The 11,998-nt window shown below is 43.8% G+C and overlaps 1 protein-coding gene across 1 annotated transcript in view; it reads right to left on the reverse strand.

Moving 5' to 3' along the window:
• Nucleotides 1-11,628, reverse strand: part of APCDD1 (APC down-regulated 1) — a 28,075-nt gene extending 16,447 nt beyond the window's left edge. Inside the window, exons 1-3 of the mRNA XM_061448805.1 lie at nucleotides 11,471-11,628; nucleotides 2,034-2,217; nucleotides 154-685 (exon numbers count right to left, since the gene is read on the reverse strand). Of these exons, the coding sequence (XP_061304789.1) occupies nucleotides 154-685; nucleotides 2,034-2,217; nucleotides 11,471-11,528 (774 nt within the window). The 5' untranslated portion in view covers nucleotides 11,529-11,628. The remainder of the gene's footprint in view (nucleotides 1-153; nucleotides 686-2,033; nucleotides 2,218-11,470) is intronic.
• Between the last annotated feature and the right edge of the window lie 370 nt (nucleotides 11,629-11,998).

Genomic DNA, 11,998 nt, shown 5'->3' on the forward strand with positions numbered 1-11,998 from the left:
GCTGCATCATCTGTAAGACTGCAGTTATATATAGGCTTGTATGAGAAGCACATCTACATTTTAGGTTACGTTAATGCACTGACTCAGAGGAGCTGAATAACATGGGCTTTGTCACTAGTATCTTAAAAAGAGGGCATATATACACACACGTACCTTGGCATTTTGAAGAGGAGGTTGGTAACTAGAGGGCCGATAGTACCTCCTCTGAGTAGCATCAGTATGAACATCTCCAAGAAATAGCTCCTCCACAAGGTGGTCTAAATTGTGGTGCAGGTACTGCTTCTCCACGCGGATCAGCTGGAGTTCATGCATGGCAAAATTCAGAGCTTTGGTGCATTCACAGCCATTCTCTTCTCTCAGCAAATCATAGCTCACATCCTGCTCCCAGGGACTATCTTCTGGTATAAATCCAGGACACGTATGGTTCACCAACTCACTTAATTTTTTGGCTACTGCTTCGTTGTGGCATATGATCTGTATGCTGCGTAGCTGATAATCAGCTTCCGTACCCCCTCGGATGATCCAGGATGCTTGTCGGAGACGTATTTTGCCACGTACAACTAATGTGTAGATAGGGTTTGTGCAGCGATTGCCACCGTAATAAAACTGGTAGGCTTTAAATGTATTATTGTGGTAGAACCTGTAAGATCTCGTGATGAACTCTGGGCCTGCTCTAACTTCGCAGCTGTGGGAAGACACAAAATGGTGAAAACAAAATTTTAGCAAGGTGGCACATCATGTGCACTACAGATTACAAGACTGAGCAAACCTGCATAGGTCCACAGAGACACTTGGGACTAATGTCCCTCTGGCAGGAATGGGGATTAAGTAGGAACTAGGCATCTGTGGGCTGCCAATGATTTCGTCTGCTGTAACACTGTTATTAATATACTGCTTTACGGTGATCATAGCTAGGGGTTTCATCTTTGTAGGTTTAAATACCTTGAGTAATGTTTTGCTTTTATTTTTGTCTGGGACCACCATGTGACTCAATTCTTCCCTGAAAAAAAGTAGCAGCTTATTAAACATCCGTTCTTCTCTTTTGCACAGTAGGTTGGTAAAAGGGCTGATAACATCAGAAAGCGAAATGCCAAACATCCACAGAACAAGTACAAAGAGCTGGCTTGTTGCTGCTGTAGAAGCTCCGCTAGCAAAGTTCCTCCAGCTCTGGTCTGCACAGGACGTGCTGAATTGTGCCCTCAGCTTTTCCACTCAAAATTTCAACAGGGGTGGCAGCTAATACAATCTTCTGACTGTTAATGCAGAACTTCTATTTGGTTTGAATTTGGACCATGCATTATTCAGGTTTTGTGGTGGGCTGTTTCTACCCCCTCCATATTTTTTTCCCCCTGAAGGTGTAAATGGCCGTTAAATTCCACTTCCTGTAGAAGGCCCTTCTGTGCCTTCAAACTTTCCCCCCCTTTTCACATCCACACAGGTTAGCATAAATACACTGTTTTCTGTTAAAAACCCCAGTCTTTCCTACTACAAGCCACTTCAAGTAAGCATGTGAATATTGCCTGCTGAGATACAGGAAGCAAAACAGCTCTCTGAATTATAAGTCATCATGTATAGGGAGTAACAGAACAGGTGAAATACAGCTTATTTTCTTTTGCTAGTAAAACCTGTGCTAGACATATGCTCTGAAAACAAGGACCCATTCAATGGATCTAATGCACGTAGTCAAAGATAGTACAATGTTATGTTTTAATAAGCATCCATTCTGGCAACTTGTTGGGCTCCTTCCTATTCAAAGAGAGATTTAAAGATATTTCACAGCATGCTCTTCAAATGCCAGACTATAAATTGGTTCATCAAGACAGTTTTATAGCATCCTAGGCTAGTGTACATAATGCCACTCCTCCTTTCATGCATAAATATATAGAAAGCATCTGGAATTCAGAGCATCAACATGTTAAAGAAAATACTCCCCCTAATGCTTAAAGTGGTAATATTCATCCTTCCTTCTCTGCTTCCTTCCCCTCTTCTCTTCCACATATATCAAGCAAGTGTCTTGTTTTAGCTTTCCTTACCCAGTAGAGACCCAGTGTCCCTCAATATTGGGAGGCATCTGCACAGTGATCCGGGCTCCATTGTGAAGGTGTTTCAGCATATGATGACACTGTGACTCCTTGAAAGCCCTCCATGCACTCTTCTCCAAGGACCGAGGGTGGGACCTGCTGTCTGCATGAAGAAGAGCAGAACCTTCTCCCAGCCCTGTGAAAGAAAGTATAATTATCATGAGACACTGCTGAGAAGGCCTTCAACATGATAAAGCAGGTTGTGAACATCATGTGTTGAGTGACGCTTGTTTGCATTCTGTGTCTTGGAAAGTACTGTTTGCATTTCTTTTATCATCTAAAAAAAAAAAAAATTCCTTGGGAAGCCCTCCCTCTCTGTCAGCCCACTAAAAAACTACTAAAGAAATTTGCTTTAAGAGAAACACAGGGGAAAAGAGCTTTAACAGAAGTGTTGCGTTTCCACACCCAGGAGACGTGGCTTTGAACCTGAATTGTACAGACACCTCTGTAACCTCTGGTTGGGACAATCAAAAACCTGGACCTTGAAACTTTCAGAAAGTTTCATCCAGATCCAGACATACACTTTGCAGTTTCAGCCCACCTCTAATTTGAACGTGTCTATAATAAACTTGCAAATAAAGACTACTCTTTAAAGCCAAGGCCAGACACTAAAAGCAAAGCCTCTGCACGCAGGAAGCCTCTGTAATGACTGAGGTGGTCAGTCATCTGCTGATGACCAGATTCTGCTATTTTTGTTTTAAAGGCGAAAAGGAATTTCAAAAGCTGATTATATCTCCAGCACACAGTCATTTTGGTTTCTAGTAATGTATACATACAAAACTCACCAGCGCTCTCTCTTCACAGTATTAATTGAACAAAATGAATATGTAGCCTCAGAAGGAATGAGTCTTTACTCTTTTAGGCACAGCCTTCTCTTAGATATGTTGGAAAACACGGATCAAAAGAAAAACACACATCCAGAGGTTAAAAGGTGACAAACGTGAACCTTACATAATGGGTTGAAAACTGTATTACATTGCCAGAAGGAATTTAAGAACCAGCAGGATAGAAAATGAATACGGGGTGAAGTGAAGGGGCTGGTTGTGTGCCGGGGAAGTCAGGGCAGCCGTCCTGGGAGAGGGATGTACTCCTAACACATGCTCCCAGGGGCAGGGTCTGGGATTCACCCCGTCTTTTCTGGTTCCTTCTTGGCTGAAGCAGCTTAGGAACTGGTCTGTTGGGAATCACCATGCATGGGACAACCCTACACTGTGCTGAGCTGCTTAACACAGGATCCTACGCTTTATTCCCCAGTCCCCATCTAATACTTAGGCACATGCTTGGGCAGCACACAGCATCGCTACAGAAATTACAAGAAAGTCAGTATTATTTATTTTTAGTAGACACTGTTTCAAACATTTGCCATTTCCTATTGCAAAAAAGAGAATGGCATTGGTGATTCATTATGTTGGCTAGATCTTCCGGAAGAAACTTGGGTAACACCTGGGAAAATGGCATTGCTAAAAATATAAATACATGTCAACCATTTAAAAATATCAATTCCTAAGCTAAACAAAGGCAAGGACTTATCTGTTAGGCAGGATAAAGAATGATCAGAAAGAATACAATAAATACCTAAATGTAAGCAGTGCTTACTACTGAATGATCTCAAGATTTAATGAGATCAGTGAATACAACCTCACAAAGTCTTTACTGGAAAATCTGGTAGCTTTGTTGCATGGTACATACAATTCTTGCATGTGAATGAAAATTTACAGCTTTACTTTCTAAAGGGTAATAAATACTAGAGATGCTTTGATATTTGAGCATGCCATCTGAGATGCCGTTAAAAGAGCCTGATTTTCAGGAGGTCAGTACTTCTCCATTTCTGGAAGTCAAGGCTTCTCAGCTACTTCTACATTGCTGAGCAGAGTCACTCATGTTACAGCCAAACAAGTTCTGTTCCGCAGCCAGAAACATTATTGCTTGGGAAATGGTATGGCCCTGGCAGGGTGAAGCTGTTGTGGTGATACCATTTCTCAGACTGAGCTATGTCTTTGGAGAAGCAGGATTTTACTAGATAGGGTCAGTGCTTCATGTACGCAGAGGTACAACCTCCTGTGCTGAAGGCAGCATCTCTGCACAGCAGCGCTGTGCCATGCTGTGTCTTTCCTGGAGTACTCGACACTCTCAAAAACTTGGGCTTATTTGGTTTATCTGAAGCGTTGTGGGTATGGGGTGGATATCACAAGTCTTCACACCACCAGGAGAACCAGTTCAGCCAGGTACTGGTGAGCTTACCAGTGTACGTATTTTTGTAGTTACGAATCACAGCTAGTGACTGAGAGCTTTTCTTCACACACTCAAAAAGCCCACACTACTTCAGCACCTCATTCTGAAACAGAGTTAGCACTCCTGTCCATGGGGTAGAGCATCTTTTAGGTCAGAAGAGACACCTCCTGCAAGGTACCTGGCAGAGGCTGTAGCCATTACAGAATGGGTTAGGTTGGAAAAGACCTTTAAGATCATCAAGTCCAACTACTAAATGATGTCCCTAAGTGCCACATCTACATATCTTTTAAATACTTCCAGGGATGGTGACTCCACTACTCCCCAGAGCTACTAATTTTAAATACAGCTGACAGTATGTCTCTTGCAGACAAATTATCTCACAATGAAAAAATCTTTGAAAATTTACATTTCCAGTTGAAGTTGTTAAGCATTTGAAATTTGCCATTAAGAAGAGGCTTTGAAATGGTTCAAGTGGCTATTTTCAAGGCATATTTATTATACCACTTGCTTTTAAGCAGTTGTATTTTGCTTAGCTCATGTCATATGATTCATGAATGCAGACACACTTAAAAATGCATGATTTATTTATTTGAATGTACTTGGGCATTTCATTTCTCCAAGCAAAAATCCTTCTGTGGGAGGATACCATCTTGGATATGCACATATCAAAGGAGAAAATGCAGTAACCACATTATACATTCCCAATTATTCCCTGGGGGAAGTAATGAAAAGAAGGGTTTTTTGAAAAGGATTCAAACTTTATGTGGTATTATACAGTGTCTTTTCTTTGATATAGCTCTAAAGCAATTGGGTCCCAGCTCTCCCTGTCACATGTGTGTAATTCTGTCTGCAACTTGCAAATGAAAGTGGGCAGAAGGGAGATTTGCCTCGACAGCCCCAGAGATCAGTACCTGTGAAGACGGTATTTGTTTGGGACTCTATCCATCCGAGACAAATGAAGACAAGAACAAGTTCAGGTAATCAAGACAGGCATGAGAACATAAGGAAGGCTGCTGACAGAAAAAGGGATGTAGAAAATATATACCTACTAGGCAACATGAACAAATAGGACATGAATATCAGAATATGAATTATGGCATAAAATTAAAAGACAGCAATGGAACCTTTACCTACATTTGTGTTGCTGGGGCAAAGAAATAATTTAGCTCAGACTTCTTTCTTACCAAGTAATCATTTCAATGCTTTTGAATTTACTGATGTATTAATGTACATATAACTACCATACAAAGGAGCCAAAACTTCCTCTTATACCATCTGAAGATCAAATACCAAGACTGTTGATACACTTCCCACACACGTCAGTAAATTGAACACTGTCTCCCTGTGCTTTTCCTAGCAGTGGGTGCTCAAGGACAGTGCAGTGTCCCCCCGCTCCATCCTTGGCAGTGCACAGTGAGGTGTTCTGCAAAACTGAGGTCTTGCAGGGATGATGCCTCTAATTCTAAAAGATCCATTTGGCCATGTTAAATTCGGAAGGCTCAAGGTTAAAATGTGCTTTCATGAAACTGGGAAAAGAATTTCATGGCTCTTTTAAAACCCGCTTTGGAGCCTAGATGCAGTTACAACATAGTTGGAGCCACTACTTTCATTCAAAGAGTTCCAAGTCTTCTATTCTCTACAGCACAGACAGATGGTAGGTTTCAGTACCTCCATAACACGCCATGTAAGTATCTCAGGCTCAGCGGAGTAACTCGGGTCTCTCCAGCTGACTGCCTTTCAAATTTTTGTGTGTTATTAAGGAATCTTACCCACTTGTTAAGAAAAAAAAATACAAAAAATCCACCACGTTACTACTGAAAAGTGTGGCAGACTTCAAACAAAAAACAACCTTTGTACAAGGCTCAAACTCTGTGAAGCCTCTGGTTGGCTTTCACTTTAGCTACACCACGACCAGAGGTCATAAGATTGTATCACCCACCACATGTTGGCAGTTTACGTAAAGAAGCAAGCCCCAAAGGAAAACTCCAGAATCCATCAGAAATGCCCGCTAGAAAAACAAAGCAAAAGAAATGCTTTTTCTGATGAGTTGATATCCAGCTTCTCTTTCATAATCAAGCCCTAGCAGTGTAGATCACAGCTTTAGAACCAAACGAATTGAAAACAGTAAAAGGGGTGCTATGGCTAGCAGGGGATCCCAGCCCAGAACCTCACAGATCACACTTTACAGGGGCAGATGCAACATCCATCTGAGTGGGAAAGTGGCGGTCTGCACAGCTGCCACTCCGGTAAGACATGGATAGGAGCACGCACTACATCAGATAAGATATTCAGGCTCTCAGGTTCACCTATAAACCTGTATCTGATGTGGGAATTCACCTATAAACCTGTATCTGATGTGGGAATTCACCTATAAACCTGTATCTGATGTGGGAACAACCATTCGAGATAAAAATAATTGTTAAGGGAAGATAGGTTACTTTCAAATTCGTCAAAGATTTCTGCACATAGCTGGGAGTGAAATAACAATCTTGAAAGGGCAATCTGTTGGCAGCCCGTTACCTAAAACATGTTTCAAAACCGGCTATGACAAAGATCTCTGCCAACATTTCTGCAAAAAACTGCAAGATGTTGGAATAAATGTTTTGGTTTTCTGAAAAATAGTATGCAAATAATGTACAATTGCAACACGGATAATGATAAGTAGAGTTGTGCTTGAACACAAATTCTTTTAGTTCCTGCCTAAACTTCCTGGCCAAATTCTGTTTTATGACAGATTGCAAAAGTATAATGCAAATAAACTGCTTAATCAGTTTAATGAACAGCTCTACCAGAATGTAAACCATGACTTCCACCATGTCCAAGTGTAGTGCTTCAAACCAGACTCCAAGCTGTTAGGTGATCAGCAGGTTCACCCTTTGCTAAATGGGAGAATAAATGTTACCTGAAAATGGGGTTCAAACCTTTTATTTAGATTAGGATTGCTCAGCAGAAACCACTTCATGTTTTCTTTCACTTGTGGCAATGTAAATCCAGAAGCACACAATTTTATTACAAATTAAAACAAGCTCAAGTGATAGTACAAGTTCAAACTATGTGATGGCTTCATCTCTGATAGAAACATTTTAACATTCGTGCTTTATTTCTGCAGCAAACTCTTCAAGTTAGAACTTGTTTGAAACTTAAAAATCCTTGCAACAGATAATGAATAACTGGCTGGATTAAGTTTATAGTTTTCCTTATCTGGGCAGCTGCCCTGCACAATTAAATAAATAGATATTTGGATTACTCTCTGTCCTGATGTGGGACAGCGTTAGATAATGCCTGTGACAGGCTTTTAGCTTCAGCACAAATTTACATAATTGCTATGGAGAATATCATGTCCTGTTTCCAAGCCTCAGTCTGTGTTTACCAGTGTTTTCCCTGCACTTGAAACTTCAAAGAGTTCTCGCAGGACTGGAACCTAAATTAGCTATTGCAAACAAAAGGGTCGGGAAAGGAAAGCTAAGTTTTATGGCCATGGAAGCAGACGGGACAATGATTTCCTTTCACATGTACCTGTTGCTTTTCTTGGACATACAGAGTTTACAGGTACAGCTTTCAAGGAGACTCCAATGTTTCAGAGTGCTGAAGATCCTGAAGAGAGATCTAAAGTATATTTAGATGGAACAGCTAAAAAGTATCTCCTCTAAGGCTGACAGGCCCACCATTGAGGTTCTCTGCTAACTTACAGCTCAGTCTTTACTTAGTGACCCATCTTGGAAGAGGTCAAAGAACTAAAAGCCAAGCAGCTACACAGCCATAACCTCTGCTAAATTGAAGTTTGTCTCCTAATTGGGATGACTACTGCTACATGTGGAGGGTGAAATGCCATTGCCTGGAGCATGGGCTTCCTTATGACACCCCAAAGGGTTAAAACCCACCTCCCTTCAGGGCACTAGGAACTCTGCCACTGGCATGAACGGGTGCAGCACTGGGCTCTAAGCACAGTTCAATATTGGCGGTAGTTTGGTCTTGCCCTCTTTGGAGGAAACATCTGCTCTCTGTCAGAGACATCTGCTGCACAGCCTGAAGACCTCTGCCCTGTCCTCCACCCACACCTTGGCACTGGCATTTATTCAGGTGGAATAGCCCCCAGCACAGATGGGATTTGTGTCTGCATAAAGACAACTGTAAACGATCTTCCTGTGTATAATCCCATCAGTAATAAAGTACTAGCCTTGCCTTGAATAGCTGAAAATATTTGCCTTCAGCATGGTTGAGGCTAGTTTTGGGCCTCATTGCTTGTCAGCCTACCTCATACGGATGTCACGTAGAGAGCAAAAATCGCCCTCACTATCCATGAAACCTATATGGTACCACACTTAGCCCACAGTCGAATGACAGAGATGAGTGAAATTAAATGTACACTGACACAATTGTGAATAAGATTGAGTCCATCTTCTAACTCTCCCTGCAAACTCCAGAAGACTTACACTAAGCAATGTGTCCTCCCCTCTTTTTATTGTCTTCCAAATTTCCAAATGCAGTATTTTCTAAGGGAACAGACCACATATGCCTCTAGCATGAAGCAGAATATTTGCCCATTTTATGGTTAACAGATATAAATATCTTCCAATACTTTTACTTACTATTGTCCTGAACGGATTTTGAAATAAAGCACTCATGTAACTAATTTAAGCAATATTGCCAGAGAACTTTTAAAGCATAAACAGTTTTTCTCTGAAAAGCCTAGCAGTCCTGTCTTTATTATCTTTATTCGTACTATTTCCATTATCAACAAACTGTTTTAAAGTTTCCAATTCATTACTCTAACAGTAATGTAATCAGAAATACCCTAAAGTTTCTTCTGAGCATCTGTATTTGTAAAAAATTTACATTTACAAGTGAAATTAGCCAAATTTGTTTTGAATCCACTTGACCATAGCCTCTATTAATCACTTTTTCTGGAGCTGAATGATCTTAGCATTTGACATCTGAAACTTCTGTGGCTTTTTGTTTAAGCAAAGAAAACAGTGATAATGGACAACTTCCAGCTGCAAACCCTTTTTTTCTTTTTTTTTTGACACTGTACAGGTTTTATTTTGATTACTGAAGACAAGTTTTTCCAAATTTCAATTCAGTGATGCTAAAGTAGGCATTTCTCCACATAATAAAAGCTGAAGCTTTAGCCTTACAGGACATTTTAACTTGTGTTATAAAGCTTTAAGCCGTAAAAATCCTCAACCACCCACACACACTCGCTCACTTTTAACCCTTATATTGCCATGTGCAATAGAAACGCAAAAGAAAACATTGTGTGCTGTAAAGAGGCTTAACACTGTGATCCCCTGGGACTGCTGGTTATTCTTACATATTCAGGCTAGCCACTGACTAGGAGTATGAATAGAAGTATGTTCCTAGTGACTCCATAGCACAAAGGGAAAAGCTCTAGGCCAAGTTAAAGCTAACGGGGTAAATACATTTAGACAAGCTAGATTTCAATGCATTATATGCCACTGATGTCATTTTCAAGTTTGTAAGAGGGCAGTAGTTTCCCACCGTTGGAAGCTCGGATCCAAACTGAGCTGCTTGTCTTTATACACAAGGTGCCGAGTTCTTTCTACATGAACTTAAGTTTATGTTATTTGGTGAAATGCAACTGCAGATGGAAGAAATAGATGATTTTCCTCCTTCATCCTCTTTTGGCAGCTGCTGTTTTGATCTGATCACTGGCCCTGATTTGTTTCCTGCTCCAGCCAGGGTTCAGCTCTGCTCTGTAATTCCAAGCAGATGAGCTGGGGAGTCCAACCCTGTAATTACACCTCCTCTCCTTACCCTCTAACTTCAAACCTCCCATTTCGACTTTTACATCTCAGATCACAGAGTTTTAAAGAACACCTCTGGCGTCCTGGCAGGTCTGGCTCAGCTACACACGTTTCTGTGCTCTCCGGATTTCACGGCTGAGCTGTGAGACCGGTATAAAACCACCTCCTGGGGACACAGGGTCTCCTGCTCTTTCTTTCTCAAAACAAAATACACAATCAGAAGCCCATGCTCTTTATTATTTATTAAATACCATCTGTATGCTTAGCACTTGTACAAACACAGGGAGAGACAATCCCTGCTCCACAAAACCAACCCCAGGAATTGCTCTGAAATCCTTTCCCCAGCTCACAGATCTCACACTGAATCCATGTAGGTCACTCGCATTGTAACAGTTATTAAAAAAAGAGGTTTATGAGTTAGCTTGAGGTCCTAAGAAATTTAACTGAAGAAGGCTGGATGCTACAAAGTGCTTCAGAATCAGGAACACTCTTCGAAATGATGCTGTAACTGAGTAGACTGACACACTTTCAGAACAATGTCGTGCCCAGAGTTTTCAAATCTGGCTGCCAAATGTTAGGCATATCTAAGCAGCTCATTAAATAGCCTCCTTTTCAGAAGTTCTCGAGGGGCACTGGCTTTCTGGAAAGATGGGTTATCTGTGTAGAGTGCCTAAATACAGATTTACAAGCAGAACTTGTAAGTTTAAGTTCAAACACGCTGGCCTTTCTCACTAAAATTTTGCCTACTGTGGAGTTTCAGTGAAATGTCAGCCTAGGGCTAAGCTGAAAGTCACAGCAGGACTGGGCATAATGACACCCAGAATCTCTGTGCTCTTCAGCAAAACGTTTGTAGTTGGGTACACGACCCGGTGCCGGCATACCCTGCGCCAAAGGCTTCCCAGCTAACACCTCCATGGCAAACCCCTCTTCCCCTCCCGCAGGTGAAACGCGGGTCCCGCGGGATGTCTCGCCCAGGCTCCCCGGCCTTCGTCAGAGCAGCCCGTCGCCGGAGGTGGGTAAAACATCTCTGTGTGAGGTGCCCGGACCAGCTGCTCCGTCCAAGCAGCTACAAGAGTGCAACGTAACTCCTCCGACCCAAACTGCGGAGCGGGGCGCTTCCTGCGTGATTTCCCCCACCCCGGCTGGGTGTCGCTCCGCGCCGCACCCCCACGATGTGCGAAGAGGTACCGACAACGAAGGGGAGCAGGGAGAACGAACCGGTCTCTGGCCGCTTCGGCATCCATAGAGACCTTTCCTCCTCCCGAGCAAACGGGACCCAGCTCCCGCAGCCACGTCGGGCGAGAGCACACATCCGCGACCCTCTGCCTCCCGCAACTCGGCCGGTTCTCCGGGCGCACAGCGCGTAGTCCCCGGGCTCCGGCCCGCACTCACCGTGCAGCAGCAGGGCTGGGAACAGGTATCTCATCAGGATCCCGTACAGGGCGGACATCTCCCCGCCGCGCCGCGACCCTTCCCAGCTCCTTCGCCCCAGATGCCGCTTCCCGCCGCGCCGCCCGCGCCTCAGCGCCGCCGCGGGCAGCCCACGGCCCGGCGCTGGGGGGCAGGCGGCTGGCGGGGCCCGCACCGCCGGGCACCCTCCGGGGCCGGGGACCGCCGCTCCCGCTCCTTAAGGCTCCCGCCCTGCGCACCGCTCCAACAGCGCTCCGGCTCAGCCACCGCTCGGTGCCGAGGATACCCCCTCCACCGCCACTGCCTCCCTCGCCGTCTCCACGCAGCGCAGCGGCAGCTCCGCTTCATATTTCCCCTTCCAGCAGGAGGAGGAGGAGGGGTCGGGAGGTTGGGACTCCTCCCGGGGCGGGGAGGGGGGCGGTCCCGCCGGGCACCGCTCCCACGGGGAAGGAATGGGACCCCGCGGGGGCTTGATAGTGGGGGAAGGCCGTGTGGTGAGATGGGGCGGCG

Source organism: Pezoporus flaviventris, unplaced genomic scaffold (genome assembly GCF_033815535.1).
Source record: "Pezoporus flaviventris isolate CSIRO_AGI_PZ_B2104156 unplaced genomic scaffold, CSIRO_AGI_Pfla_v1 ptg000007l, whole genome shotgun sequence".
Classification (NCBI taxonomy): Eukaryota; Metazoa; Chordata; class Aves; order Psittaciformes; family Psittacidae; genus Pezoporus; species Pezoporus flaviventris.